Genomic DNA, 27,611 nt, shown 5'->3' with positions numbered 1-27,611 from the left:
CAGGGATGGGGCAGCCATGACTTCCCTGGGCAACCTGTTCCAGTGCCTCACCACTGCCATGGTGAAGAAATTCTTCCTTATGTCCAGTCTAAATCTGCCCCTCTCCTGTTTATAGCCATTGCCCGTTGTCCTATCACCACAAGCCTTTGTCAACAGTTCCTCCCCAGCTTTCCTGTAGCCCCTTTCAGGTACTGGAAGGTCGCTGCAAGATCTCCTCGGAGCCTTCTCTTTTCCAGGCTGAACAACCCCAACCCTCTCAGCCTGTCCTCGTATGGGAGATGCTCCAGCCTTCTGATCATCTTTGTAGCCCAAGAACAACTCAACATATTACTTGTATATCTTCCATAAATGACTAATGACAAAAAAAACCTTAATTGGCAGGACTCATTAACTAACTCCATCCCACAAAAATCCATGATGGCGGTTGCATCAGCACCAAGGAAAATGTTTAACTGCTTGACATTTTTTGAGTCATTCTGGTCATGAACATAAGCCTTCTTATGGTAAGAAAGAAGTGACAGAGAGGGAAGAGGAGCCCCTCTGTGACAGCACCTTTTTTCACCTCATCTTGCCAGATTACAGAGCTGCAACCTCAGGAAAGCCCGAATTAGAGCGCAGCAAACTGTCGTGCAGCAGATGTGAAAGGGAACGAGACCAAGTTGGTTTTCACTTCACACCTAAGAAAATATCTCACTTGTTGAAGCGTTGCATAATAGTCCTTATGCCACCTACTTAAAACTCTCCATCCCAAGAGTTTCCAAAACATTTACCTTCACAAAAAGGGTAAAAGCAAATTGCTTTATCGGGGCAGACACAGCCAGTTTTCCCAAAGCCAAAAAAAAGGAAATTAGAAAAATCCCATTATTTTCCTTATTTATTTATTGCGTGAAACTGTGCCCACAGCACTGTATTTCTAAACACCTAAATATGTTATTCTGCATTAACCTTCTTTCTTTGAAGTCTGTTCAATTAGAGCAAAAGCAAATTCCCCTATGAGAAAGGCACTATTTAATTGACTTGAACATCATTATTCACCCTCAATAATTTCTTTACATAACTACAAAAACAATGAAGCTAAAGATTTTCCCCTACAGGTCATGAATTTATATTACACTAAGCACCTATGTCTGATACTGGTTATCTCCTGTGACACACCAATACTGTGAAAACAGTACCTTCTCCAGACAGTGAAATACAAAAATACTGTGCCATACAAAATACTTTTTGATTCAACAACTTCCATTTGTTTTCTCAAGGCAAAGCAAGTCACATTATCAGAAGGCTGTGGAGTGAGGGAAAACCCTCACAACAAACCCTCCCAAATTATCTTTAGTTGTATTACTGGGATATTCATATGGTTTAAGTTCTCGAAGGAAAAGGCACGGGAAGAGGAAGGATCTAAGACTGTTGCTAGTAACTGTAGAGTCATAGAATGATTTGGGTTGGAAGGGACCTTAAAAGATCCTCCAGTTCCAACCGCCTGCCATGGGCAGGGACACCTCCCACTGGATCTGGTTGCTCGAAGCTGCATCCAACCTTGCCTTGAACACCTCCAGGGATGGGGCGTCCACAACTTCTCTGGGCAACCTGGGCCAATACCTCCCCCACCCTCACAGGAAAACATTTCTTTCTAAGATCTCATCTCAATCTCCCCTCTTTCAGCTTAAAACCATCCACCCTCATCCTATCCCTGCACTCCCTGATCAAGAGCCCCTCCCCAGCTTTCCTGGAGCCCCCTTCCAGTACTAGAAGGCTGCTAGAATGTCTCACTGGAGCTTTCTCTTCTCCAGGCTGAACAAGCCCAATTCTCTCAGCCTGTCCTCGTACGGAGGTGCTCTAGCCCTCGGATCATCTTGGCAGCCTCCTCTGCACTCCCTTTAACCGATCTACGTCCTTCCTGTGCCAATTCCTGTGTAATCTCATGTCAGAAAGCATTTACTTGACTGACTCTAAAAAGGACCAAGATTGAGCAGCTTTCTCTAACACGGTGAGCATCTGTGCTAACAAACACTCAAGTTCTTGAGTGAAAATGACAATGGGAAAAAACTGGAACAGGATGTCAGCTCCAGGCTTTGACAGAAGCGAAGAAGACAAGGCTATAAATAGATTTAGAAGCAAATCATTCCAATCTCCTCCTACATCATAGGCAGCATATTATGTTGCCTGAAAGGCACATATTTCCCTTTACTTCTTGAGCTAGAAGCCCATGACATGCTGTCAGAAGCATAAATTCCAGTCTTTGCAATACAGTGTTTATACAGATACAAGAAAACCAGGAAACATGGCACATCATCCATTAAGCAACCAGTTTGCGCATGCTTTTGAACTTAAACCGTGGAAAACGCATTCTCCCAGGTCTGCAAAGGCTCATTCTCAGTCATGTGAGAGGAGTCTCATGTGTCCCAAGAACAAACCTACAGCTCTGACTGGAATCCCCTCTTCTAGGAGAAGAAATTTCAAGCAAAAGTTCAAGACAGAAAAGTAAAACATGGAGTTAAACAAGAGAAAGTTGCAAAGGCAAATGGAAAGAAAGCTTCAGGCAATGGCACAGGCACACTCACCAGGCGTGCAAAGCCCAGAAACTGTGTGTGTTTCTCATGTTTTTTAGAAGAGAACCAATTATATAAGTAATTGACAAACCACATCTCACCTTCTGCCAGCGTGGCCTGTGGATTGCTAGAACAAATATAAGCCCCATCACCTCCAGTGAGTAAAGTGCCCAGAAAAGATTTGTCTTCCTAAAGAGGAAAAGCAAACAGCAATATCAGAGACTGCATCACGGACTGTCAGCCAGGCAGGAATATCTTCTCATGGTGTAAAAAGACTTTTTTAAAATGGCATCTTTCAGAACTTTTACAAGCGTTTTAAACTGCATCGATATAGAAGAACTAGCGAAAGACAGCATGTCAAGAGTAGAATTTCTAAAAGCACTTCCACTCCCTTCTGGTTTTGCCAGCAGCTATTAAGTTACAAGTTATTGTCACAACCACAAGGCAAAGCTTTTTGTTTTAAGATTGTCAATCTACTGAACTACAAGTATGTTACAGGAAAATAAATCTATTTGTAATGAAGGTTTCTGGTAACCACAAATTAAACCACAAATGTGAAACTCATGTGGTTTAAGATGTTCCCAGAGCCCAAATTCTTTTCTTGTTCACAGTGCTTCAAGAGTTTTCCTTTAGACATTTAGCACGCTAATTAAGTTAAAAGAAAGTTGCCTGTAGAGCGGCATTGAGTTTGGGGTTTTTTTGAAACACATGGGTAATACTGAGACTTCCATGAAATCATAGGTTTATTAGAACTGTTTTTGCTCTTGGGTTTTGTCATTCTTTGAAATAAAGAAAACCTTAAAATTTTACACACAATGTATTTTTTTTTTAAGTCAAAGTTTGAAAGAGACAGGGTAGAATAGGCAAGTCTTTTGTAGAAGAGTAACAAAAGACGGTTTTGCTAGCAGCTAAGTTTTTTTTGAATGCTGGTTCTTAACAGTTTAACAAAAATATTTAATTTTACCTTCAATATCCGCTGTGCCTTTTCAGACAGTTTCACATCACTATCTTCAACCTGCAGCCAGAAACAGATTCCATTTGTATAGTTGGTAGATAAAACAAACCTAACGTTAAATAAAACACATTAAAGAAGATTCAAGGCAAATAAGGACCTTGGTACCACAGATAAAATCCTGAGAGCAGAGTGCTTCAAAGACAGCTTTGTGCTCTTCAATACCGTGTTACCGTGGGAATGACAGTTTCTTAAACATATTAAATTGTTTGATAGACTAATGTGATATTGTATAGTCACAAAGCCATGCATCCCATTTGGTCTTTTTTTTAAATCACTGTTTAAGTGATAAAAAGGTCATAATGTTGCCCGATTTCATAACATCCATTGGAATTATACCTCTAACACGTTAGAGGTCTGGAAGCAGACCCTTCTTTCTGTTGGGACAGATATTTAAGTGATCTCAAGTGCTTCACAATACACAGAATTTTCAAAAGTCACAGTGGGTAGCTGAAAAACACCCACACCTTTACAGAGCTAAACACCTGAAGTGTTGAAAATGAAATAATTTAAAACTTGTGTTATAAATGGAACCATCAGACTGTTTCCAATTGCTAGTTTTCCACTTTGTGTCTAAGGTTAAAAATCAGAATAATATTAATATATTGATATTCTGTTTCAGTACCCAAGTTCGATGTTTTCCCTCACACAGCCATGCTTCTATAACAAGTTTTCAGGTAGGTTTGTGTACTCACCAGCCAAGAAGTGTATCTCGGGATGGCTGCAGTCAGTACGATGTGGCTGGTTTCTGAATTCATGCTGCCATCTGCAGGGAAGTCAATGGAAAGCAAAGTAGTGTAATACCATCCATACACATCAGACTGTTCGGTACTTTAATAACTTGAAATCTCCTCAATAATTGCACTTGGCCTTCTTAAACCTCATGAGGTTCTCACAGACCTATGAAATTTTCCTCATTAATTTAAGGACTTGTTAGTGTTTACACGAAGCCTTCACAGAAGACTAGTTCCCCAGACTTCTGCTCAAACATACACAGAACTGCTATGCAATATGAAAAGAAACACCTGCTTTCATTCCGGTCTTAGCGTGCGCCTCTCACACTTCCATATCGTGTCTAGCTTCTTCGCCTAAAGCTACATGCTTCCCTTTCATCCAGCTCGTGCCTGCAACCTACCCCAAATCAGTCACCCAAGATCACAGAATCATAGAATGACTAGGTTGGAAGGGACCCACTGGATCATCGAGTCCAACCATTCCTAACACTCCCTAAACCATGTCCCTCAGCACCTCGTCCACCCGTCCCACCCGACTCAACCCCCTCCCTGGGCAGCCTCTGCCAGTGCCCAATGACTCTTCCTGTGAAGAATTTTTTTCTGATGTCAAGCCTGAACCTTCCCTGGCAGAGCTTGAGGCCATTCCCCCTTGTCCTGTCACTTGGGAGAAGAGGCCAGCTCCCTCCTCTCCACCTCCTTTCAGGTAGTTGTAGAGAGCAATAAGGTCTCCCCTCAGCCTCCTCTTCTGGAGGCTAAACAACCCTAGCTCTCTCAGCCGCTCCTCATAAGACTTGTTCTCTCTCCAGCCCTTCACCACCTTTGTTGCTCTTCTCTGGACACGCTCCAGAACCTCAACATCCTTCTTGTGGTCAGGGGCCCAGAACTGAACACAGTACTCAAGGTGCGGTCTCACCAGTGCTGACTACAGAGGGAGAATAACCTCCCTCGACCTGCTGACCACGCCGTTTCTTATACAAGCCAAGATGCCATTGGCCTTCTTGGCCACCTGGGCACACTGCTGGCTCATGTTCAGTCCTTCTCCTCTGTGCAGCTTTCTAGCCAGACTTCTCCCAGTCTGTAGCACTGCATGGAGTTGTTATGCCCCAAGCGCAGGACCCATCATTTGGCCTTGTTAAACCTCATGCCATTGGTCTCAGCCCAGCGGTCCAGCTTGTTCAGATCCCTTTGCAGAGCCTCCCTACCCTCCAGCAGATCCATGCTTCCACCCAGCTTAGTGTCATTTGCAAACCCACTAAGGGTGCACTCAATGCCTTCATCCAGGTCATTGATAAAGACATTGAACAGAGCTGGACCCAGTACCGAGCCCCGAGGAACCCCACTTGTAACTGGCCTCCTGCTTTTGAGGTCGGACTGCTAGATCGAAGCCAACATAATATCAGTGTTTGCATGATGAGCTTCTTCATTTGCCCTCCTCCCCACCAAGTGTTCTGACTCCCATGGTTAAAACCCCAGAGCCTCTCTGCATATGAAAGCTCAAAGATTGTTCAGACAACCTCAATAACTATGTTTCTTTCTGTGTAAACAATCTGGAAAATAAGCACTTGTCTAAAGTTATGGAAATTACTCAGTATCCTGGATTTTAAAGGTAAAGCTGCTCCAAAATCAAGCTTTCTATCATATCCTTTCTTAGTTTTGTTTCATCTCTTCCAAACAAAGAGGAACTGAAATTAAAACATCACCTAAAAGGAGTAACAGTAAAAAGTGATGCAAGAGAGCTGTTCAAATTTCCTCCTGCAAGAGAAAACATTCACTAAGACTGAAGAAAATCTAGGACAAGTATTATTACACTTGAATCTTAATGCCTCAGCCTTGCTGTATCACAAAGCAGCCATAACACCCAAAGTCCTTTCAGTGAGATTAGAGAAACTGCCTCAACACCTCTAATAATCATAATCATCACTAGCAAGTTACAAAATCTAGGGCTTTTAATTAACCCAAAGGCTTAAAATAATAATACTAAGGGCAGCAAAATCCAGCAAAAGCCCTTTTACTATTCCATCACAACAAAGTTAACAAAACGACCGTGTCAGTGTTAGATTTAATAGCTACCTTTTTCTTTCACTTGTATCCGTGATGTTAGAAAGGACTCTGAAAAGACAACAGATCCCAAGCATCCTTTTCCTGTGAGCACGTCTGGAATGTCAAATACCATCATAGACGCCTACAGCAAACAGTTGGACAGAAAAGAAGAGAGAGCAGAAATTGAAGAATTTCAATTGAAGCAGCAAACTGCATATGTTTTATACATCCTAAATCAGATTTCTGTACTGCAGTGGGAAGTCCAAGATCATAGAATAACTCAAGTTGGAAGGGACCTGTCAGGATCACCAAGGCCAACTCCCTGATCCTCGCAGGACTATCTAAAGCTAAACCACATGACTAAGAGAGTTATCCAGACGCTCCTTGAACTCTGACAGGCCTGGTGCTGTTACCATTTCCCTGGTGAGCCTGTCCCAGTGACCAACCACCCTTTCAGTGAAGAATCTTTCCCTAACATCCTATTTGAATTTCCCCTGATGCAGCTTCGTTCCATTTCCTCATGTCCAATCAATGGTCATCAGAGAGAGGGGATCAGCACCTCCCTCTCTGCTGTCCCCCTTGAGGAAGTTGTAGCTTGTGATGAGGTCACCCCTTAGCCTTCTCCAAGCTGAACAAACCAAGTGACCTCAGCCATTCCTTTTAAGTCCTGTCCTCGAGACCTTTCACCATCTTGACCGCACTCGTCTGGACATACTCTAATAGTACGATGTCCTTCTGATATTGAGGCACTCAAAATTGCACCAAGTACTCAAGGTGGGGCCACACCAGTGCAGTGCAGAGCAGAACAATCACCTCCCTTGAACTTTTAACTATGTACTTGATGCGCCCCAGGACACAGGAGGCCCTTGTGGTTGCCAGTGTGCACCGTTGGCTCATGTTCAACTTCTCATCAATACAAACCCCAGATATCGTTCCATGGGGTTGCTCTCTAGTCTTTTGTCCCCTATTTTGCACATGGAATGGGATTACCTTGTCCCAGGTAGAGAATCCAGGATAACTCTATGCTAATATTTTATTCCAAATCCCACCATCTCACTTGATCTTAGAACTCAATCTTAGGTTTCAGATGCCGAAACCAAGTTATCTCATCTCTCCCCTTCCATTTGTATTCACAGAGGTAAAAATCGCTGCATGCCCCATAAAGAAAGCCACTTGAACATTTTTATTTTCTAATAAAATGTATAATCAGAGTACTGAAAGCTTACTTACTGTTTTAATCAAACGCAGGCTATCCTCGCTATCTAATGGAGTAATCCTAGAACAATAAAGATCATTAAATATTTAAAGGTTAGATCATTTCGGGTGACTTCATAACAGCTAAAAAAAGCTATTTCATTTTAAAAAGAACTCTTACTTTCGTAGGCCATTTCAGTCAATTAGAGTGGGGATTCAAAAAGCACAAATTTGTGATATCAACTACTTTAAAAGCAGAGTTTTAGAAGAAAATTTAATGGGCGTATGCTGCTTCTACTCATTAACAGTTAATAAAATCAGTCTGCCCTGCTCTTTTAGGTTTTTAAAGTTTAAGATTCCACAGCATGACAGATATGAAACCATTAAACTGTCTCAGACACAAAAGCACTCAGTACATCTTGTACAAAATAATTAAATGCAATGCTTGCTCAGAAGTTCCAAGGCAAGAAAAATAAACTTATTACTGCATTACAAATACTAATTAATAACAAGAAGTGACAGATAGTGATACAAACCTTCCATGGTTATTCACAGCCTGAATTTGAAAGGTGATTTTGGAGCTGTAGAAAAGAAATTGCACTGGTGAACAAAGTGTTTTACAGTGCTACTTCATGTAAAAAATAAGCAACGATAGATTTAAAGCAAAATAGCTGAAGCAATTAAAAATGCAGGAAAAGAAAAATGGAATTACGATCATGATTTTAAAAGTCTGCATGTACTGTAAAGTCTTGCAATTTGACAGTCATGCAAGTTCAGTTTAAAATTAACATTTAGTGTGTTCTTTCTGAAAAGAAGCTCATACATTGACACAAAACATCAATTAATAAGTATCTGAAAACACATACCGTAATACAGTTTTAAGCTGTGTTAAATGAAGGTTATCCAACACAGACATAAACACCTCCTCTGCTACGTCCTTTGCCTTAGAAAAAAAAGGAAATGGATAATAAAACATCTTTTCCCATATTTCAAAATCCCAGCAACTACAGCAACACCCGGAAGACAAACAGAGACCATACACTAAACAACAACACACTGATGCACCACGCTAAAATTTGCCCTTTCACATAGTTTTCGTGAAATCATGGGATGGTTTGGGTTGGAAAGGACCTTAAAGATCATCCAGTTCCAACCCCCTTGCCGTGGGCAGGGACACCTCCCAGTAGAAGGTTAGGAAAATTCATAAATGATGGTAAAACCAGCACGAATGTATAAGCTCAGAGGTACTGTGAAATTGCACTTTTTGAACAGAATTCAGAGAGACTGGTTGGAGGCCACGGTATTAACTTCTTTAATGTCATGCAGTTGACTGAAACGTGTATTTTTTCATTTTGGTCTGCAGGTAATCAACAATTAAAATGTACAGAATTGGTGCTTCATTTACCTTGGATTCAGTGGAAGTTTTAGCATAGCACTCAATGCCAGCAAGCACAGCCTCTACAACAGCAGTATATATTTGCGACAACAGCGTACTGAAGAGAAATACAAACACAACATTTACTAGACAGATAGAATTTACGCCTCTTCTGTTTAAAGGAGCAGTTTTCCCCACTGGTAACACAACTCCCTCCTAAGGAACGGGTCCTTGTACAAATAAGCATAGAAATAGCTTTATACTTAGCCTTTCAGTTTAAAAAGAATAAATTAGAGCAAGTAAATTCCTCAAATTACAGAATATCTCAGGGAAAAAAACCTGTTGGCAGAAACGTATCCCTACATATCTAGAAAAAGAAATGTTTGATGGTTGGCTTCCACTGGCGTGGCGCTGAGGATCGCATCCTAAACATAACAAGAATATAATGGTGCATCCATAGTCTACAAATGCAAAACTGGAAAACAGAGGGAACCAGCTTCAGAAACTGACTTGTTTGGAAGCACATCAAGCAAAAAAATACCGAACAACCCTGTCACTACAACCTTTTGAGCACATCTACATCACAGCTACAGATATAAATAGAGCTCCAGACTATTTAAAAAAACCACTTGTGCCCAACTAAGAAACATCAGCCTCTGTCTTCCAACTGAACTGGAATAAAAACATACACAGCTGGACAAAACAGTCCTACTTCTCCCAACTAACCCCGCTCACTGCTGCCCTGCAACTGCCAGATGTTGAAGGAGGGAAATCAGGGAAGAAGGATACAGCATTTAAGCCATAAGCAAAGCACTCCTGAGGGATAAGAAAAAAAGCATCTGAAGCTCCCAAACATGGTTTAACATGAAGGAATCTCAAAGTGCACCAACGCTGGTCTGGCCAGACACTAAGTAATTTAAACAAGTCCTATCAATACCGTATTCTTTGAACTTCACCCCCAACAGCAGCAAGAGGTTTTAAAATTGAACCTTCTTACCACCTTTTGAGGTTCTACATAACTTTATGTACTACCATAGGCATTTAACTTATGTTTTCAGTGCACTATCATTATAGGAAATGCGTATAATTCTTCCTGACTCTGTAACCACTCCTATCTGCACTCACATTTCAAGGCCATGTTGGATGAGGCTTTGGGCAGCCTGATCTAGTGGGATGTCCCTGCCCATGGCAGGGTGTTGGGACTAGATGATTGTTAAGGTCCCTTCTAACCGTAACTATTCTAGGATTCTATGAAGTTCACATATATATTTTCTAGAAAACACCTCACAGTGGGCCATCCTGTACAGTCAAATGCTGTAGTTGCCTTACTCTTCTTCCCATTTTCAAATTTAAGACCGTCAATGTAAAATACAAAGTAGTATTTATTTACCAAAAAATAAAACCACAAAGTGTATCACAGCGGTACTTCAAGATACACAGTTAATGCACTCCAGCCAATCTGTACTCGAGGCTGCAGTTCCAAAATACAGCCAACTTTGTACCAAGTAGTGCTTATAAAACATGGTCCACTTTTTCTTTCATTGGAAAACGTTGTCAAATACAAGAACGAGTTACAGGGCTCAACTGCAAACTAATTCTGAAATCATAAGGTCAGGCTTGCCAGGAAAGCTAATTTTGCTGTTGTTGAAACTAGTCTATTTAATCCAGCACAGGGGTCTTTCTGCAAAAAGGACATTCCCATAAAAAAAATACTACTGCTGTCACAGGTCCCTGCTGTGCCAGGAAGCCCTAAAGCCACCTCAGTTACAGAGTCATAAAATCAGAGAATCATAGAATGGTTTGAGTTGGAAGGGACCTTAAAGCCCATCTAGTTCTAACCCTCCTGCAATGGGCAGGGACACCTCCCACTAGATCAGGCTGACCAAGGCCCCATCCAACCCGACATTGAACATCTCCAGGGACTGGGCATCCATAACTTCCCTGAGCAGAACAACTGTATTTAGCACAAAGTCTTTTAGAAGTAGGACAAGAGATAGTCTGTATGTTTGAGCGGAACATATATGTAGGCAAATTACCTCTCAAAGTTGACAAAAATAAAAAATCTGGCGCTCAGTCCAGTAACCTCGCTTTTATGTCTTTGAGAACCATAACACAACCATCAAAAGACAACAATACGTAGCACAGTCACCACTACCAGCTCTCTCTGACACACCTTTGCTAATCTGTCACATGGGCTTGCAAACTGCTCCCCTGCAGAAGCAAGAACAGGTTCCTAAAGTTATCCTAACTTGCAAGGAGGTAAAAAAAAATCTCTAAGGAAAGGTCAGGTTTGTCAAGATTGAGAGCAGCACCAGAGCAGATTGCACGCAGTAGATACCTGTCAGGCTTTAAGAATATGTTAGAGAAGTGGACACCAACACGGATAACAAAGTGTTATTTTGTGAGGCTCAACATGTGAAGAAGGTTTGTACCTTGCTAACAAAAAAATTCAGAAGTTAACTTTTATCTGCTCTTTAATAAAGTGAAATTTCTTTCCAAGTTCGAGTGTTCCCTGCTGGCATTTTCACAATTGTAAACCCCGCTCATTTTTTTAGCCTGATGAAACCAGTTTAAAAATTACTTCGACATCTACCTGTGGAACATGCTCCTATTCAGTTATAGATACTTTCCATCTATATTTGGGTATATGAAGTCTATTTTAAAGCAATTCACATAAGTGTTAAGACAAATAAGTATTACTAAAAGGTAATCGAAGTTTACTATTTCCTTTCAAGCCTTGCGTACATGCGATAGGATGTCATGCTGCATCAATTCCTAGTTTGAAACCCTCTCACATACACCTTATTCTGAATAAAAGTGTAGCTTTACAAATGCCAACAGCCACTGCTGACTAAATGCAGTGTGGATAACAAGGGAAAAAGAGTGAAGAGGTATGGAATAATAAAAAAGTCGGTAGCTTACACTTGTTCAGCTTGCTTGGGCATCTCCTTGTCATTACCTGGATTAAAGACAAAAATATTCATTTTAAGTACTTCTAGAAGTGTTCACACAGAACTTCCTGGGCACAACATTTCTGCTGCCTACATTACACAACATTTATCCAGTGTTATATAGAACTGAGCTTGTTTGTAGATTTTCAAAAGAGCAAAGCACAGGCTAAGCTGTATCGGTACAGCCAGTACATGCTATGGCCAAGACCAAGACCTGCCGCTGGGTCAGAACAAAGACCTCTCTCATACTGCATTCTGTCTTCCAAAGTGGGCATTCCTGGACACCCCGGAAAAAGCACAACTAGAGCAAACACACAGTATAATTCCTCCTTTGCGAGCCTTCAGACACCGTTTCTTCAGATACTTTCTGAGCTAGGTAAGGTTTCAAGATACATAGGAACCCTAAGGAGAGTGATTTTACCCACGAACTCATGCAGCCACTTAAAATGGCTAAGAAAATTGTTTTTAAGAATTCCACATGGCTTATTTTTATTAGGAAAGACAACTAATACAACCCAAACCAGATGATAAAGGATAGAAGTCAAACAATTTTCTCCATCCTTTCAACATCCATAATTATTCTGTTTAAAAAAAAAAAACAGATTTGTTTGGCAATCACCATTTTGAATTACTACATTTTTGGGGACTTGTTTTTCTGTCGACCTGTATGGACCACCAACTTAAATGCTTATCTCATACTTGTAAAAGGCCTGCAGATTAAGGTGCTCTCTGCCTTCACTATGCTTTCTGATGCAAACATGAACACAGCTCTTTACCTTTGAACATATCACACTTCCACACATGAATGTAGGACATGCAATGGAATAACGTTCCATCATGACTTCATGCACTGTCTCTACCAGTGCATGACTTGATGCCCGTAAAAGGAATCAAACCTATGTTTTAATCACTACTAATTTTAAATAATCAAAATATTAACTTAAATTACTGCTTGGTGGGTTTAATGTACTTACCCAGGAAAGGAATGTGAGTGGTTCCAAAAAAATAGGTCCTTGAACAAGCCAGAGGTCCCTTTGGAGACACACACTGCACTACCTAGTTGTCAGCATGAATGAGATACAAAAAGACCTTTAGTAAACAACATTGATGCAACAATTAACAATAAACTACGTGCCCCTTAATTCTTCTAACCACTGACAGACTACAGGAAGCGTACAACACAGACTTAACTGGATTTTAAAAAGCAACTTACGTTTTCAAAGGCATATTTCACTTTTGACTTGACCTGAATGGTTGAAAGGCTTTGGAAAGGAGGTGAGCTCTGACTTCCATAAGCGTTAAGCATGTGTTTTCAATTTCCTATGCCAACTGCTCTTCTCACAAAGAGGAAAATGTGTCAGGTTCCCATAACTATGCTTGCATTTGGTCTTATTTACTATTTTCATGACACCCTATTAAAATAGTATCACCTGTACCTGTGAATAAACCACCTTTAAGAACAGTGTCAGAATCTGATGACAACAAATGAAGCAAGTACCACACCAGAAATAAATGTACTTGCATTATGAAAGGTATTGAATGATCTTAACAGGAACATTAAGGGGAGAACAAAACAAAATTCAAAGTGTTTTTACAGAAATAGGGTTAATTAGAGCAGCAAATGGAGGATGAGATTTCACTGGAATGCTAAAACAATCCTTTCTCAGGCTTTTGACTCATGTAATGTGTCCACAATACCCACGTCCATCCATTCCTACGGCAACTATGCATGAAATGTTGTCATGACAAGATCATAAAATCATTCCTTCAGTCATACGTTCACTCCACGATGACCTGTACTCAGCCACATCCTTCTCCTCAACACCACAAGCTTTGGACTCGCACAACTGATGGACACTCCCAGAGCCCATGGAAACAGGCCACCAGGGAGGACTACACAACGCAATCTGCACGCTACCTCTCCTCCTTCGCTGCGAGTTACCTTCTTGATGCACCCAGCCCAGCCAGCCAGAGGATCTGAATTCCCTGGGGTCGCTTCCCAGGTTACGTCCCCTACGCAGTGGTGCAACAAGCCATCGACCTCATCATATGTTTTAAAACTAAGCTTTTACTTGAAAATGGAAACAAGTTAATCTTACAAGTTCATCTTAACATTCTTTGAACAAAAGAAAGACTTTCAGTTTCAGGAACAGTTCAGTTGCTGAAGCATACACTGAGATTTGGGTACCCGCAAGTATCTTTTACCTATTCCCAAAGTTATTAACAAAAAAAGTGTCTTTCCATTTCTTTTTAAGAAAGAGTTAAACAATTCTGATTAAAATAAACCTGTGCACCAGAGTTAAGCACATCCTATGCCACCATTGGGAAGATTTTCACTTTACAGCTAGGACAAGTGTGCTCACAAAAAACATTTCCCTCTTCCCCACCCTACATATATACAATACCACAAGTGTTAAAAAAAAGCTGTCTTTTTAAAGGGAGAAAAATATTTTAATTCATTGAGCAGTCCCTGATTAAGCATCCAGTATAGTTTGATGTGGAAAAAGAGAAAAAGGATATTTGTCCCTTAAACTAATTGTTAAGGTAACATACGTTTTCGTATGTTAAGAATCAGGTATTTAAACCATGGAAGGAACGCATTTTAAGGCCCCCACCCAAAAATAAACAAAGAGAAACCTCTTAAAAATATCAGATAACTACCTAAAAGCCTTACCATGTGCTTAGCAGTGCTTCCTCCAAGGCCAGTGTTTCGCACAAGATGTCCTTCTGATGGAAAATTGAAGTTAGCAGAGTTCAAGTTTTCCTTAGTCGAGTGGCTACCAAACAGAACGAAGGGCTGCCGGCTGGGACTACAGAGAAAAGAGGATATCAACACTACAGTACTTGAAGAAAACTTACAACAACAAATGAAATCAAAGCTTCCAAGTCAGATAGATCAACTATCGAATTTCTCACTAAAAGAGTACGATTAAAAAAGTAAGTTTCACAAGTTTCAAAGAAGAAACAAGACCCTCATTTCTTTCACATACAAGAACATATCTCATGGCCACTTCCCAAATGCTATTAGAAAGGGTGTTTTTTTCTTCTATTTTGAAGTTAATTGCCTTGAAAAGCTGACTAGTTTAAAACTTACCGAACCCTGAAATGACTATAATGGAATTAAACAAAACTATTTTGGTTTTAACTCTGGCTTTGGGCCCAAGACTCAGACAGAGAGGTCAAGGCTTTTCTTTTCGTTATTTATATGCAAACAACATAGGATGAGAAAACAATAAAGGACATTGAGCTCCACTATTTAATTCCAAATAAAGAGGAATCTCCAGAAACATTCAAGTAGCTAAGCAACCTTATTTAGCTCAAAATAGCAGAACTCTCAGTTTTGAACACATGACAAACAGCCTTCCTCTCTCAGTTAAATTTCTACGCTGAAATAAAATAGAGCTGACCTGCATTGCCCATTTAAATTTGCTACGATTTCGGGGTTTAACTGCCTGGCTTTAAGTGTTGGTCTTGTGCATGTTGTGACTCACAAAACTATACTGACTTCTACAACCTTCATATTTTAATTGGGTTTGAATATCACATAAATAGGACCAAAAGTTTCCGACACTGCTGTCAGTTATGGTTTGACCTAAAGTAGAGTCAGTTTTCTGACTTCAGCTCCGTTTCGCCTAAGTAACCTCATTTTCTCAAAGTTAATTGCAGTTTTTCAGACGGGGTTTGTCTCTAGCATGGAATCACACAGGGCACTGGGATGCAGAAAGGCTAAGGCTTGTCCTTATTCCTAGAGAAACCAAGGCAATCCTCGAGCTGGTGGAGATCTGAGTCAAAGAGGTGAAAAAGGTCACACCTACAGGAGGGGCGGACAGGACAGGTGACCCCAAACTGATCAACAGAGGATTCCATCCCATAGACATCACACTCGGTATAAAACTGAGAGATCACAAGGGTCTCATGCTTTTCCATGGCCAATGTGAGGACCTCGTCTGTCTGTTTGCCCCTGATCCTGGATCCATGCATTCCTAAATCCAGTTTGTGAGCCCAGCTCTCTCCTAAACTTGGACCCTTTTCCTCCTATCTGCTCTACAGTATCTGTGGTGACGTAGGGTCATCAAAGGGGTGAGGGAAGGCATGATTTAATATTTATGTTATATTATTTTCCTTATTAATATTATTATTATTTCATTAGAGCTGCAGGTTTAGTTTTCCAACCACTTCAGTTTTCTCAATTCCCTTTCCCTGGGAGTGGGAGGGAAGAAGGGAATTGGGAACCCAACTGCTCGGTTTTAGCTGCTGAAATTGGCTGGGGGGGGGGGCTAAACTGTGACACTGTCCCTATGCAAAAAGCTTGCAAGTTTGTTTAGGTATCTGACTACTAGAACCACAATGTTTCGAGCATATTGACATTGTATATGTAATAAATACAGCACTAAATCCCATGAAAATTCAGCTTATTCTTCCCAGAATTGACTTTGCACAGTTCACTTAAATATGCAAAGATGAGATGTGCTATTCTGAGATGGTCTCTAAAGGAATTAAAAGTATTATGGTACCAGAGATACGGAAATAAATCGAGGTACTAGTGACACCACAATTTAATAGGAAATGAGTGATACCTGTTATCTGTTATATGGCTTGAGATCATCCCGTGACTGAAATAGCTTCTGAAAGGCTGTAAAGAAGAAAAAAAACCCACTTGATTAACAAATAAATGAAGAGAAAGTGGGATATACTATAGAATCACAGAACAGCTCGAGTTGGAAGGGACCATAAAGATCATCCAGTTCCAAGTCCCCTGCCGTGGGCAGGGACACTTCCCACCAGATCAGGCTGCTCAAAGCCCCATCCAACCTCAAACACCTTCAGGGATGGGGCAGCCACGACTACTCTGGGCAGCCTGTGCCAGGGCTTTCCCATCCTCACGGAGAAAAATTGTCTTCCTAAGATCTCATTTCAATCTCTCCTCTTTCAGCTTAAAACCATTCCCCCTCAGCCTGCCCCTCCCGGACCTTGTAAAGAGCCCCTCTTCTGCTTTCCAGTAGCCTCTTCAGGCACTGGAAGCTGCTCTAAGGTCTCTCCAGAGCCTTCTCTTCTCCAGGCTGAACAACCAAAACTCTACGCCTGTCCTCGTATGGGAGATGCTCCAGCCCTTGGAACATCTTTGTGGCCTACTCTGCACTCGCTCTAGCAGACCCAAGTCCTTCCTGTCCTTCAACAAGTTCAAATACCAGTCAACAAACACTCAACTGAATTACATGAGACAGTGCTGAGCTATCAAAACATGGACAGGTAAAGTAGATAGTGAACTTCAAAAAAAACAATAGTTTCTACTCCTCAAACTTGAAAGGTGAGATGGGGTAGGGAGAAAAAAAAGAGACAAAACAAACCCAATGCTGACTATTGATTGCTCCTGCATGGCTGACATGAGCATTTCAAGAGATTAATGACGCAGACATACCTCCCCCGCCTGAGATTCCGATAGTTCCAGAATGAAGGGAATTTCAGTATCAAAAGTAGCAAAAAAGTTGGTCCATTGGTGTTCAAAAATCATTAAATCCTGGAAGAAAGATATTCAACATTACTTAGTGAGGTAACTGTTATAGCATAGAAAGGATTGTACCAAAATTACCTTAGATCAACAGAGATGACATTTCACTATGCAGTATGGAATATAGCCTGTCCAATCATAGAATAGTTTGGGTTGGAAGGGACCTTAAAGGTCATCTAGTTCCAACCCCCTGCCATGGACAGGGACACCTCCCACTGGATCAGGCTGCCCAAGGCTCCATCCAGCCTGGGCTTGAACACCTCCAGCAATGGGGCAGCCACAACTTCCCTGGGCAACCTGGACCAGTGTCTCACCACTCTCAGAGTGAAGAATTTCCTCCTCATGTCCAGTCTAAATCTGCCCCTCTCCAGTTTATACCCATTGCCCCTCGTCCTATTGCTACAAGCCTTTGTAAGCAGTCCCTCCCCAGCTTTCTTGTAGGTCCCTTCAGGTACTTTAGGTGAAACAGCAAGTACGAGAAAATAAACATCTTCTAAAAGACAGGGACATTCTGCTGTATTTAAGGGATCTTTTGGGGATGTGGGGCTTCTTTCTTTGTTTCATTTTGGGCTGCTTTTTTTTTGGAGAGAGAAAAGGACTGGAGCCGTGCTCCATCCGCATTCAAGCTGAGGAAGGACAACGGTTTGAGATCAGTCCAGATCCTCCTGCCCAGACCTCCTGCTTCCCATAACGCTTTGACAGATTTAATTTTCAAGTTTTTAAATCTGTACACGGTTCTGCAGGAATTTGTATCTGACATTAACTAAGGTTATGGACAGAAAAGGAGGAACAGGGAGGACAATTTGAGAAGCTCGTGATATGCAAGTGGCAGACAGTCATGATCTGCTTTTGTAAAAAAGACTTCTATGTGAAGAAAGAAGTATCAGAAGTATTCTCCCTAAAGCAGAATAAAAAGGAAGATAACCACGGGTAAGTGTTGCAGTCAAATTAATTAAAATAAATCTGAGAATCAATAAAAAGAGTGTGTTGTACTGATAAGCCAGGAACCTTACAGAATGAGGCAATTTTAATATGCTCAAGATTGCTCCCAGTTATTGTCACACTTGGAAGAACAAAGACATCCTGATTTTAGAAAGTGTAGTTTTCCAGACACAGGACAAGCAAAACTGGAGCTCTCATTTTAGCAGTGGTTTCAATATAACACAGCATTCTACTTCAGTCACTTCACTAATGCAGCAATAAATGAAATTTAAAGAATGAATCTTGATGTCATCTTATAAGCCTTCCAAAATCCAAATAAAGGTTATATTAAAGGTAAACCTTCATTTTAAACCTCTAATGGGAGAAACTATTATTGGAGAATATTCCAGCCTCAAATAAACTTTTAATTGAAGCTAAGAACTAAAAAGTGCTTTTGTCAGCTTATTTGGAACACACCAATATTGTGCAGAATATGCTTTTAAATTCCAACTAGATTTAAAATCAGAAGTTCTCAAAACCAAAGCTGTGTTAACAAAATAAATATGAACATATACCAGTTTGAAATGCTCTTTAAGCACACCCAGCTTCATCCTCATGAAGAAAAGATTCATTCTTAACATCACCAATTACTATGAAACCACAGTTGTACAAAAAACCCATTCATTCTTTTTTTCAGAAAATTTGAAGTTAATTTAAAAACAACTTTCCAACTCAAAGCTTCAAAATAGGATACGTAACCCCATTTTAGGGTAGACTTTCACCAGATACAAGAAAATAGTAATGGAATCTTAACGATCATCCAGTTCCAAGTCCCCTGAGGGACACCTCCCACTGGATATGGTTGCGCAAAGTCTCATCCAACCTGACCTTGAACACCTCCAGGGGTGGAGCAGCCACCACTTCCCTGGGGAACCTGTGCCAGTGTCTCACCACCCTTATCATCAAGAACTTCTTCCTAATGTCTAATCTAAATCTTCCCCCTTCCAATTTCAAGCCACTCCTCATCCTATCATTCCAGGCCCTTGTAAAAAGTCCCTCCCCAGCCTTCCTGGAGCCCCTTCAGGTACTGGAAGGCCTCTCTAAGGTCTCCCTGAAGCCTTCTCTTCTCCAGGCTGAACAACCACAACTCTCTCAGCCTTTCTGCATAGCAGAGGTGTTCCAGTCCCAAATACTTATCTCAGTTCCATGGGAAGGGGGAAATGAAGTATGACAGGGTGATAGCCTTATAAACTGTATGACATTTTAATTTTCATTACAGCAGTTGAATAAACAACAGGAGTGGTGAGAAATACTAATATTTTTCTAATAAAGGATACTTACTGCTGGACTTGCTGCATACTAAAAGCCTATTTTGCTGCTAAGCTAGAAACCAATGAAAAAAATCAACCAAGAAAATAATATATACTAATACTCATACATTGATTTCTCTCCAGCACTGAGATCAGACCACTGCACTGAAGTGAGGAATCACTTTCCACTGTATTGTCTCACTGTTTGTATTTCACAAGGCATGAGGACAGCCACTGTGTGGCACTGTTACCCACCTAAAGTAGTTACAAAGCAATCCTGAAAGTATTTTTTCCTGGAAGAAGGGCTGCACGTTTATATGGATTTTTCCCCCTCTCTTGCTGCAAAAGGAGGATTAACACACAAATATATAAACTTCCTGTACTTTGTACACAGGCCAATGACCTGAAGAACAGTCACACCATTTAGAGAAACTTTTAGGAGAATTCCAGGCAAATTAAGAAATTCAAGGAATCCCAGACAAGCTCTTTTAATGTGTTGTGGACTTTGCAGTAGATGTGAGGAAAGGAAAGAGACCTTGTGATGAACAGTACACAGAGCCAGCAGATAAAGTCCATAAGCACCAATAAAACCAAACCCAAAATCAAAAGTTTACTCTGTGGTGACGCTAACAAACTAGCAGTTGATCCAGAATATTTCACCTGCATTACCTCAAAGAGCAAATCCTCCAGGGAAACGGGATCCATTTTGCTGTACGTCTTCCACAAATCAACACTGACGTCCATTAACTGGAAAAGATTTTGAACACATTTCTGTTAAAAACAGCACGAAGAAGGCCACAGGTTTGGGTTAAAGCCACACGGAATCAGATTTGCCACACATTCCCCAGTCCAACAGTCCTTTACTCTGAATTCAGATACATATTCAGATACATGGTTAGAAAAGAACTGAGCAGATAAAGTGTCCTGAATGCTGACATCTCCTCCAGTGAGGGTTTAACGTGCATGCAAAGTTTTGTTTGCACCTTTCAAACAAATAATTTCATGAAGTCTTTCAAAACTGAGTTAATAACAAAGAACAGTATCAGTTGGTTCAACCAAGAGGGAGCGATCATAGAATCATTAAGGTTAGAAAAGACCTCTAAAATCATTAAGTCCAACTCTGATCAGCTTTCAGAGACAAGACAGGCAAGAAATGGATTCCAAGGTCACTCGTCCTACGCTCCAGGCAATTCTTGCTGTAAGCATAACATAAATTTAGGCGAAGCCATTTTAACTTAGCAGCTAACAATACCTTCTTCCACATGGAAAGATGATGCGTATGAAAACACTATTCAAAAATATATCAAGGGACACTTTTATATGAAAAATTTCAACATTTACAGGGTTCCCCATCATCCACTTAACTAAAAATGCAGCATTGACTGAAATTTTCTTAAATTGCTTCTTTGCAGTTATTGCAGTTACTTCTGTTATTAGATATGGCAATAATGATTTCCCAGACATCACTTCCATTCACCTATTGGTACAGTAAATTCTCTGGATTACAGCACCTCGAGCAACTGTTACTTCTCCAGTAAGAGAGCAACTGCCCTGAATGCACTGAAAAACATATTAATAAATTATCATCATTCGCTTATCTTCAAATCTTACAGCACAAAATCACAGAATGGCTGGAAAAGACCTTTGAGACCATAGAGTCCAACCATAACTGTCCCCTACTAAACCAGATCCCTGAGCATCTCATCTACCAGTCTTTTAAATGCCTCCAGGGATGGAGACTCAGCCACCTCTGCGTCTGCCAGGGACTGAGAACCCTTTCAGTGAAGAAACTTTTCCTGATGTCCAATCTAAACCTGCTCTGGCACAAATTCAGGCTATTTCCTCCTCTCGTCCTATTGCCTGTCACTTAGGAGAAGAGACTAACACCCATCTCGCTACAACCTCCTTTCAGGCAGTTGTAGACAGTGATGAGGTCTCCCCTCAACCTCCTCTTTCCAGGCTTAACAACCCCAGGTCTCTCAGCTGCTCCTCGTAACCCTTGTTCTCCAGTTGCTTTCCCAGCTCCATTCTCCTCCTCTGGATGCGCTCCAGCCCCTCAAGTGATCCCAAATGTGTTTCCTCCCATAGATGGGTTTCTCTCCCCATCTGTGACCTACAGCAGCTGTCTAAAACCATGGATACACGGTTACGTAAAAAGTTAAGAACGCCACTTCCCACTTGCAATCCCCTTATGACTTTAGGGGGAAGAAAGCAAGAACTGAAGCTGGAACTGGCTGAACCGCCAGAGCTGACATGCTCACTCTTGAAAACAGCCTTTGAGGATTTGCAGTGCTCCCTTTTAAACCTGCAAGAGTATTTTGAAGACAATATCCACTCCCACAGTGAAACAGCAGAGGCTCTCTCCTCAGAAAGTCATTGCCATGGTGTCTACACGTTTTGTCAAAGCCTCTACAGATTCATGAAATGAATTGGCAAGAGTAGAATCACAGAATCACAGATCATTAAAGTTGGAAAAGACCTCTAAGATCATCCAGTCCAACCACCAGCCCAGCACCACCATGCCTACTAAACCATATCTGGAAGTGTCACGTCTACATGTTTTGTGAACACCTCCATGGAAGAAGACTCCACCAGTTCCCTGCGCAGCCTCTTCCAAAGTTTCACTGCTCTTTCATTAAACCCAAACAACTCCTGAATTCACAAATATTCACGAAGTTCAGACATCAGGGAGGGCTACTGCTACTTAGACCTCCAAAACGATGGTCTTCTGTTTGCACTTTGTATTAAATTATTTTGACAGGTTCACACAACGAGATGATTCCAGGACTAGTGATGGAATGAAAGAAAAGAAAGGCATGAAGGGAGGCATCAGTGGAAGGAGTACAGTGCTCAGAGACAGAAAGGCACACTTGAACACACAGAAGAGATTGTTGAACAAGTGTGTACAGTACTAGAAGTGATGAGACTGTAACAATGGTGCTATTAATTCACTGAGTTTTTTTCCAATTGTCAAAAGTCAGACAAAGAACACTGCCTGTAAAAATAGGGAGTGACAAGAAAAATAGGACATCTGCATTTCTGTGGCAGAAGTCCAAGAAAATGAAATAAAAGAAGCTTCTGAAGCATCTTCTGCTCTGAGGATATTGTTAGAGTATATTTAATAAATAGGCAAATCAAATGACACAAACTGCTCAGAGTAGAACAATGAATCATTATTAAAACTAACAGCATCATGAAAAGTACTGTTGCCTTATTCACCAGACTATGACCACCTAAGAACATACAATGTTGGTTAGAAAAGGAAATGCATCTCTTGTGTCAAAATCAGTGACCCAAGAAACAGAGTTCCGATTTTCTCAGTTAATGTCACACAATCACAGAATGGTTTTAGTTGGAAAAGACCTTTAAAATAATTGAATCCAACCATCAATCCAGCCCTGCCAAGTACACCACTAGACCATGTTCCCAAGTATGACATCTACTCACTCATCTTTTAAACACCTCCAGGTATGTGGACTCAAGCACCTCCCTAGGCAGCCTTTGCCAGTGTTTGAAAACTCTTTCAGTAAAGAAATTCCTCCTAATACCCGAACCAAATCTTCTCTAGCACATGTTGAGGCCATTTCCTCTTGTCCTGTCACTGACTACCAGAGAGAAGAGACCAATCTCCACCTTGCTACAACCCCCTTTTAGGTAGTTGTAAAGAGCTATAAGGTTTCCCCTCTGTCTCCTCTTCTCCAGTCTGTCAGCAGTGAGCTTCTCTTGTACTCCTTTTGAGTATCTACACACATGTAGCAGAATCAAGAGAAAGGGGTTTTTCTTATTGGTAGGGGAAGATCTAGAAGACAAGGAAAAAAGTTCTATATCGTAGCAGGGAGCTCAGAGAGGGAACCGAACAATTCTCAGTTATCCAGGACATGACGCTGTTTAGTTCATAACAGTCTCTCAGAGAGACTGATGTCTCCCATCCTTGGACACTCAAAACTCAGCTGGATAAGATCCTGAAAAACTTGAACTAACTTAGATGCTGGCCCTCCTTTGAGCAGTGAGTCAGGATTAGATGATGTCAAAAGGTACTTTCCAACAGAAATAATTTCATGATTCAACTTCTGCATAAGAATGGAGACAGAAGAAAATGAAAAACATAACTACTCACTTCATATTTCATTGTAAAGAAGCCGTCGCCCCCAATTCCTTCCAGCGCAAACGCCTGCACTATTGGCCACTTTTCAACAATGAACATATCAAATATCTGTAGATGACCTGCAAAAGAAATGTTTCACAGAAATATTCTCTCACAAATACCAGCAGCTTGGCTTCAGTGAGATCTTACAGCTGTTCTGAGAGAGTCTGATAAAGGATCTCAATTATCGCAGTATGTCTTCATATAACTTAAGTCTGCAGCTGAAGAATGTTTTTTTCTGAAGGAAATAGCTTTTAGAAAATCTTTTCTCCACACACCAAATTCTGTCTCTTTTTTTTTCCAGCTGTTGGTCTCATAAAGGACAATGTGACTTGTGCAAATTTCATTCCAAGACCATTAGGAAAACTGTGCCCATTAAAATTCAAGATAATAAACATGGAGCTTCGCTTACTCCAATTTCTTCAAATATTTGGCCTTAAGTAAACCAGAATTTTAAGGTGGGGAGAAGAAAACTATTCAGCCTGGTACTTATTGGTGAAACTAATCGGAAATGAAGTATGACTATCATCCTTAAGCTACACACCTTCTTTAGATACTTCCTAAGAAAGAACCGCCCTGCTCCTCCATGCTCTGCCCCATTAATGATATTCCAGGTAGTCAGACCATGTGACCCCTTCCTCAAGAGAAACAATGAAGAATTAGGAGTAATAAAAAAAGAAGAGTTTGGTTTGAACTTAGATAGTTCAAAAATCATAAGAATATTTTGGGTTAGAAGGGACTTTAAAGATCATTCAGTTCCAACCCCCTGCCATGGGCAGGGACACCTCCCAGTAGATCAGGCTGCTCCAAGCCCCATCCAGCCTGGCCTTGAACACCTCCAGGGATGGGGCGGCAGGCACCACTTCCCTGGGCAACCTGGGCCAGTGTCTCACCACCCTCATTGAGAAGAATTTCTTCCTAAAGTCTAATGTAAATCTTCCTCCTTCCAATTAAAGCCATTCCCCCTCATACTATCACTCCAGGCCCTTGGAAAAAGTCCCTCTCCAGCTTTCCTGGAGCCCCTTTCAGTACTGGAAGCTGCTTTAAGTTCTCCCCAGAGCCTTCTCTTCTGCAGGCTGAGCAATCCCAAATCTCTCTGCCTGCCTTCAGCTCCAGCTTTCAGATCGTCTTCATGGCCTCCTCTGAACCCATTCCAACAGTAGAAAACAATTTTTTGTCTGTTTGCTTCTCACCGACTGTATCATGGATCAAAAACCCCAGAAGCTCACATGACACAGCCAAGTACAGGCACTGTATTGCGTCTGTATTATTCACTGCTCGGGATGCTGCAAAGCACGCTTCACCCAACAATGTGAGATTACACCGCTCAGGCTGCAAGGCTGGCTACGGATCATAACAGGAAGGCACACAGGCCAGCGTTTTCAGTGCTAAAGAAAGGAAACTTGCATAACGAAATGTTTATTCTTTCCTTATATAAAGAAGGATTTATCTGGAGCTCCCATCTGAACAGAGAACGTCTGTAGCAGCAGAACACACTTCTCTGAATGCAAATTATTTCTCTGTCTCACGCTGTGAGCATTCCCTCTCCAGATGAAGTCTGTGGGCTTACATTTTTCAGAAAGAAACCCTACTCTTAAGTAAAAAGAGGCTAAAAGGAAACTATTAACATATTAATTCTTGTTTCTCACCAAAGGCAAGAAAATTATCATTCCCTGAACTGCACGACATGCATGCAGCAAAGCACTTACACTATAAGCACAAATCGAGCCAACCTACCTTGGCAGCTGTACGGAATACCAATGCGACTGCAATCACGAACCATGTCTACAAAGCTGGAAATTTTGAATTCTTCTGCAGCTTCTTCATCTTCATACTGAAAGAAGTCATTTGAAAACAGATTTTATTAAGCATGCCTAACTTGATTGTTAGCTTTGCTCTAAAGAGAATGTGTGTTATACCATTTTAATTTCAGGGCAAATGTCACTTCACATAATTCACTAAAACACTACCTACAGGTTCCAGAAGGCTAACCATATCCAGAGGGCAAGAAAAGAAGCGTGTCCAGGAGGACAAGGGAGGGGATTCTCCCGCTCTACTCTGCTTTTGTGAGACTCCACCTGGAGTCCTGTGTCCATTTCTGGAATCCCCAACATCAGAAGGATATGGAACTGTTGGGTCCAGATGATGCCACAAACACGATCCGAGCACCTCTGCTATGAGGACAGGCTGAGAGAGTTGGATTTGTTCAGCCTGGAGAAGAGAAGGCCCCAGGAAGACCTTATAGCAGCCTTCCAGTACTGAAAGAGGTTACAGGAAAGCTGGTGACTTGCCACTTAGGGGAAAAAAGAAAATTACCAGCTTAACAACACTAAGCCGGGAGAGCCAACTGACACGATGAGCATCAGAGGCTAGAGAACAAGCACTGAGAACCTGCTGCTGTCTGAGGAGGGGTTTATGTAAGAAAAGCAGGACGGAAGAAGAGGAGATACCACCACGCAAACTTATTTTGCTGTTTCATGCTAGTAGCGGACTGAGGTCGTTTGAAGACTTCAGTAGACTGAAGAGCAGGAGCAAAGAACACATAGAATCATAGAATACTTTGGGTTGGAAGGGACCTTTACAGGTCATCTGGTACATTTCCCCTGCAGGAGCAAGGACATCTTCAACCAGATCAGGTTGCTCAGAGCCCTACCCAATCTGACCTTGAATGTTTGCAGGCACAGGGCCTCCACTACCTCTCTGGGCAACCTGCGCCGGTGTTTCACCACTATCATTATAAAAATTCTTTTCCTTATACCCAATTTAAATCTCCTCTCCCTTAGTTTAAATCCATTACTCCTTCTCCTGTCACAACAGGCCTTGCTAAAAAGTCTGTCCTCATCTTTCCTGTAGCCTCCTTTAAGTACTGGAAGGCTGCTACAAGGTCTCTGTGGAGCCTTCTTTTCTATAGGCTGAACAGCCCCAACTCTCCCAGCCCATCCTCTTATGGGACGTGCTCCAACCCTCAGATCATACTTGAGGCCTCCTCTGGATCCCCCTCCAATAGCTCCATGTTCTTCTTAGACAGATTTATGTCTCAGGGAAGCATAAAAACGAGACTGAAGAGAGAAATCACACAAAAATAATCTTTATAACATAACAAAAACCTAAAGCGCATTCTGATTTTTATCTGGAAAGGTGCAGCTTAGCAGCAAGTCTGAAACCAAGGGGCCTGGCACTGCCGGGTACTGCAGGAGTTACTTGCTTCTGGAACAAGATCAGAAGGCAGTGGTGTTTTATTTATCTTTTTATTTTAATGTTCAGTGCTCTGAACTTAGTATCAAGGTAAATCACATGATTATGAATTTTTTGTATGCACTTCTTTTGAGTTGCAGGTTACACCCAACAGATTTATTTTAAGAGCAAGTTCTTTTAAGACGAGCCTGAACTTAAGATGCAGCCCAAGTTCCTCCACGATGCATTCTTTCCTCAATCCCAGGAAGCCAGATCAAAGTCGCGGTTCAAAGCCAAGCCCCAAACAACTGCCAGTTTCTCAAGACTTAAAATGCCTTTAGAATGAGAGTTTGGGTTTTGGCAGAGTGCTAAAGGCTTGCTCACTATCTGCTATCACAGGTAGAAATACAGCCAGTCCCACAAACCATACAGTCACGACACCTAGAAAGCTTATACAGCCTGGATCAAATATCAGTATTTCATCTTATTTGGTCGTTTTGAAAATGGGCACTACTCAAAATTATGGTTTTTGGACATTCACTTAAATTCCTGTGGTCCAGTTAAAGGCAAGTAGGAAGGAAGAAAGCAAGGAGAGGCTATAGGTTTTCCCAGATTCATCAAGAGCTGCAGAGCCAGGTATGGTGTTGCTCGCTTTGTTTCTAAAGCTCTTGAGGTTTGATGGTTTTATTTTTTGTAAA

At 41.3% G+C, this 27,611-nt stretch overlaps 1 protein-coding gene across 1 annotated transcript in view; it reads right to left on the bottom strand.

The window, feature by feature from the left end:
- DNAAF9 (dynein axonemal assembly factor 9) overlaps positions 1-27,611 on the bottom strand; it is an 83,148-nt gene that overhangs the window by 33,418 nt on the left and 22,119 nt on the right. Inside the window, exons 5-20 of the mRNA XM_054064947.1 lie at positions 25,477-25,573; positions 23,713-23,819; positions 20,265-20,342; positions 17,275-17,373; positions 16,433-16,488; positions 14,530-14,665; positions 12,830-12,911; positions 11,827-11,863; positions 8,935-9,022; positions 8,396-8,472; positions 8,066-8,110; positions 7,566-7,611; positions 6,366-6,477; positions 4,257-4,327; positions 3,514-3,564; positions 2,651-2,738 (exon numbers count right to left, since the gene is read on the bottom strand). Coding sequence (XP_053920922.1) covers positions 2,651-2,738; positions 3,514-3,564; positions 4,257-4,327; positions 6,366-6,477; positions 7,566-7,611; positions 8,066-8,110; positions 8,396-8,472; positions 8,935-9,022; positions 11,827-11,863; positions 12,830-12,911; positions 14,530-14,665; positions 16,433-16,488; positions 17,275-17,373; positions 20,265-20,342; positions 23,713-23,819; positions 25,477-25,573 — 1,270 coding nt within the window. The remainder of the gene's footprint in view (positions 1-2,650; positions 2,739-3,513; positions 3,565-4,256; positions 4,328-6,365; positions 6,478-7,565; positions 7,612-8,065; positions 8,111-8,395; positions 8,473-8,934; positions 9,023-11,826; positions 11,864-12,829; positions 12,912-14,529; positions 14,666-16,432; positions 16,489-17,274; positions 17,374-20,264; positions 20,343-23,712; positions 23,820-25,476; positions 25,574-27,611) is intronic.

The sequence above is a fragment of the Cuculus canorus genome, chromosome 4 (genome assembly GCF_017976375.1).
Source record: "Cuculus canorus isolate bCucCan1 chromosome 4, bCucCan1.pri, whole genome shotgun sequence".
Classification (NCBI taxonomy): domain Eukaryota; kingdom Metazoa; phylum Chordata; class Aves; order Cuculiformes; family Cuculidae; genus Cuculus; species Cuculus canorus.
The sequence above is the reverse complement of the archived record's forward strand: the minus strand, read 5'-3'. Positions and strand labels throughout refer to the sequence as shown.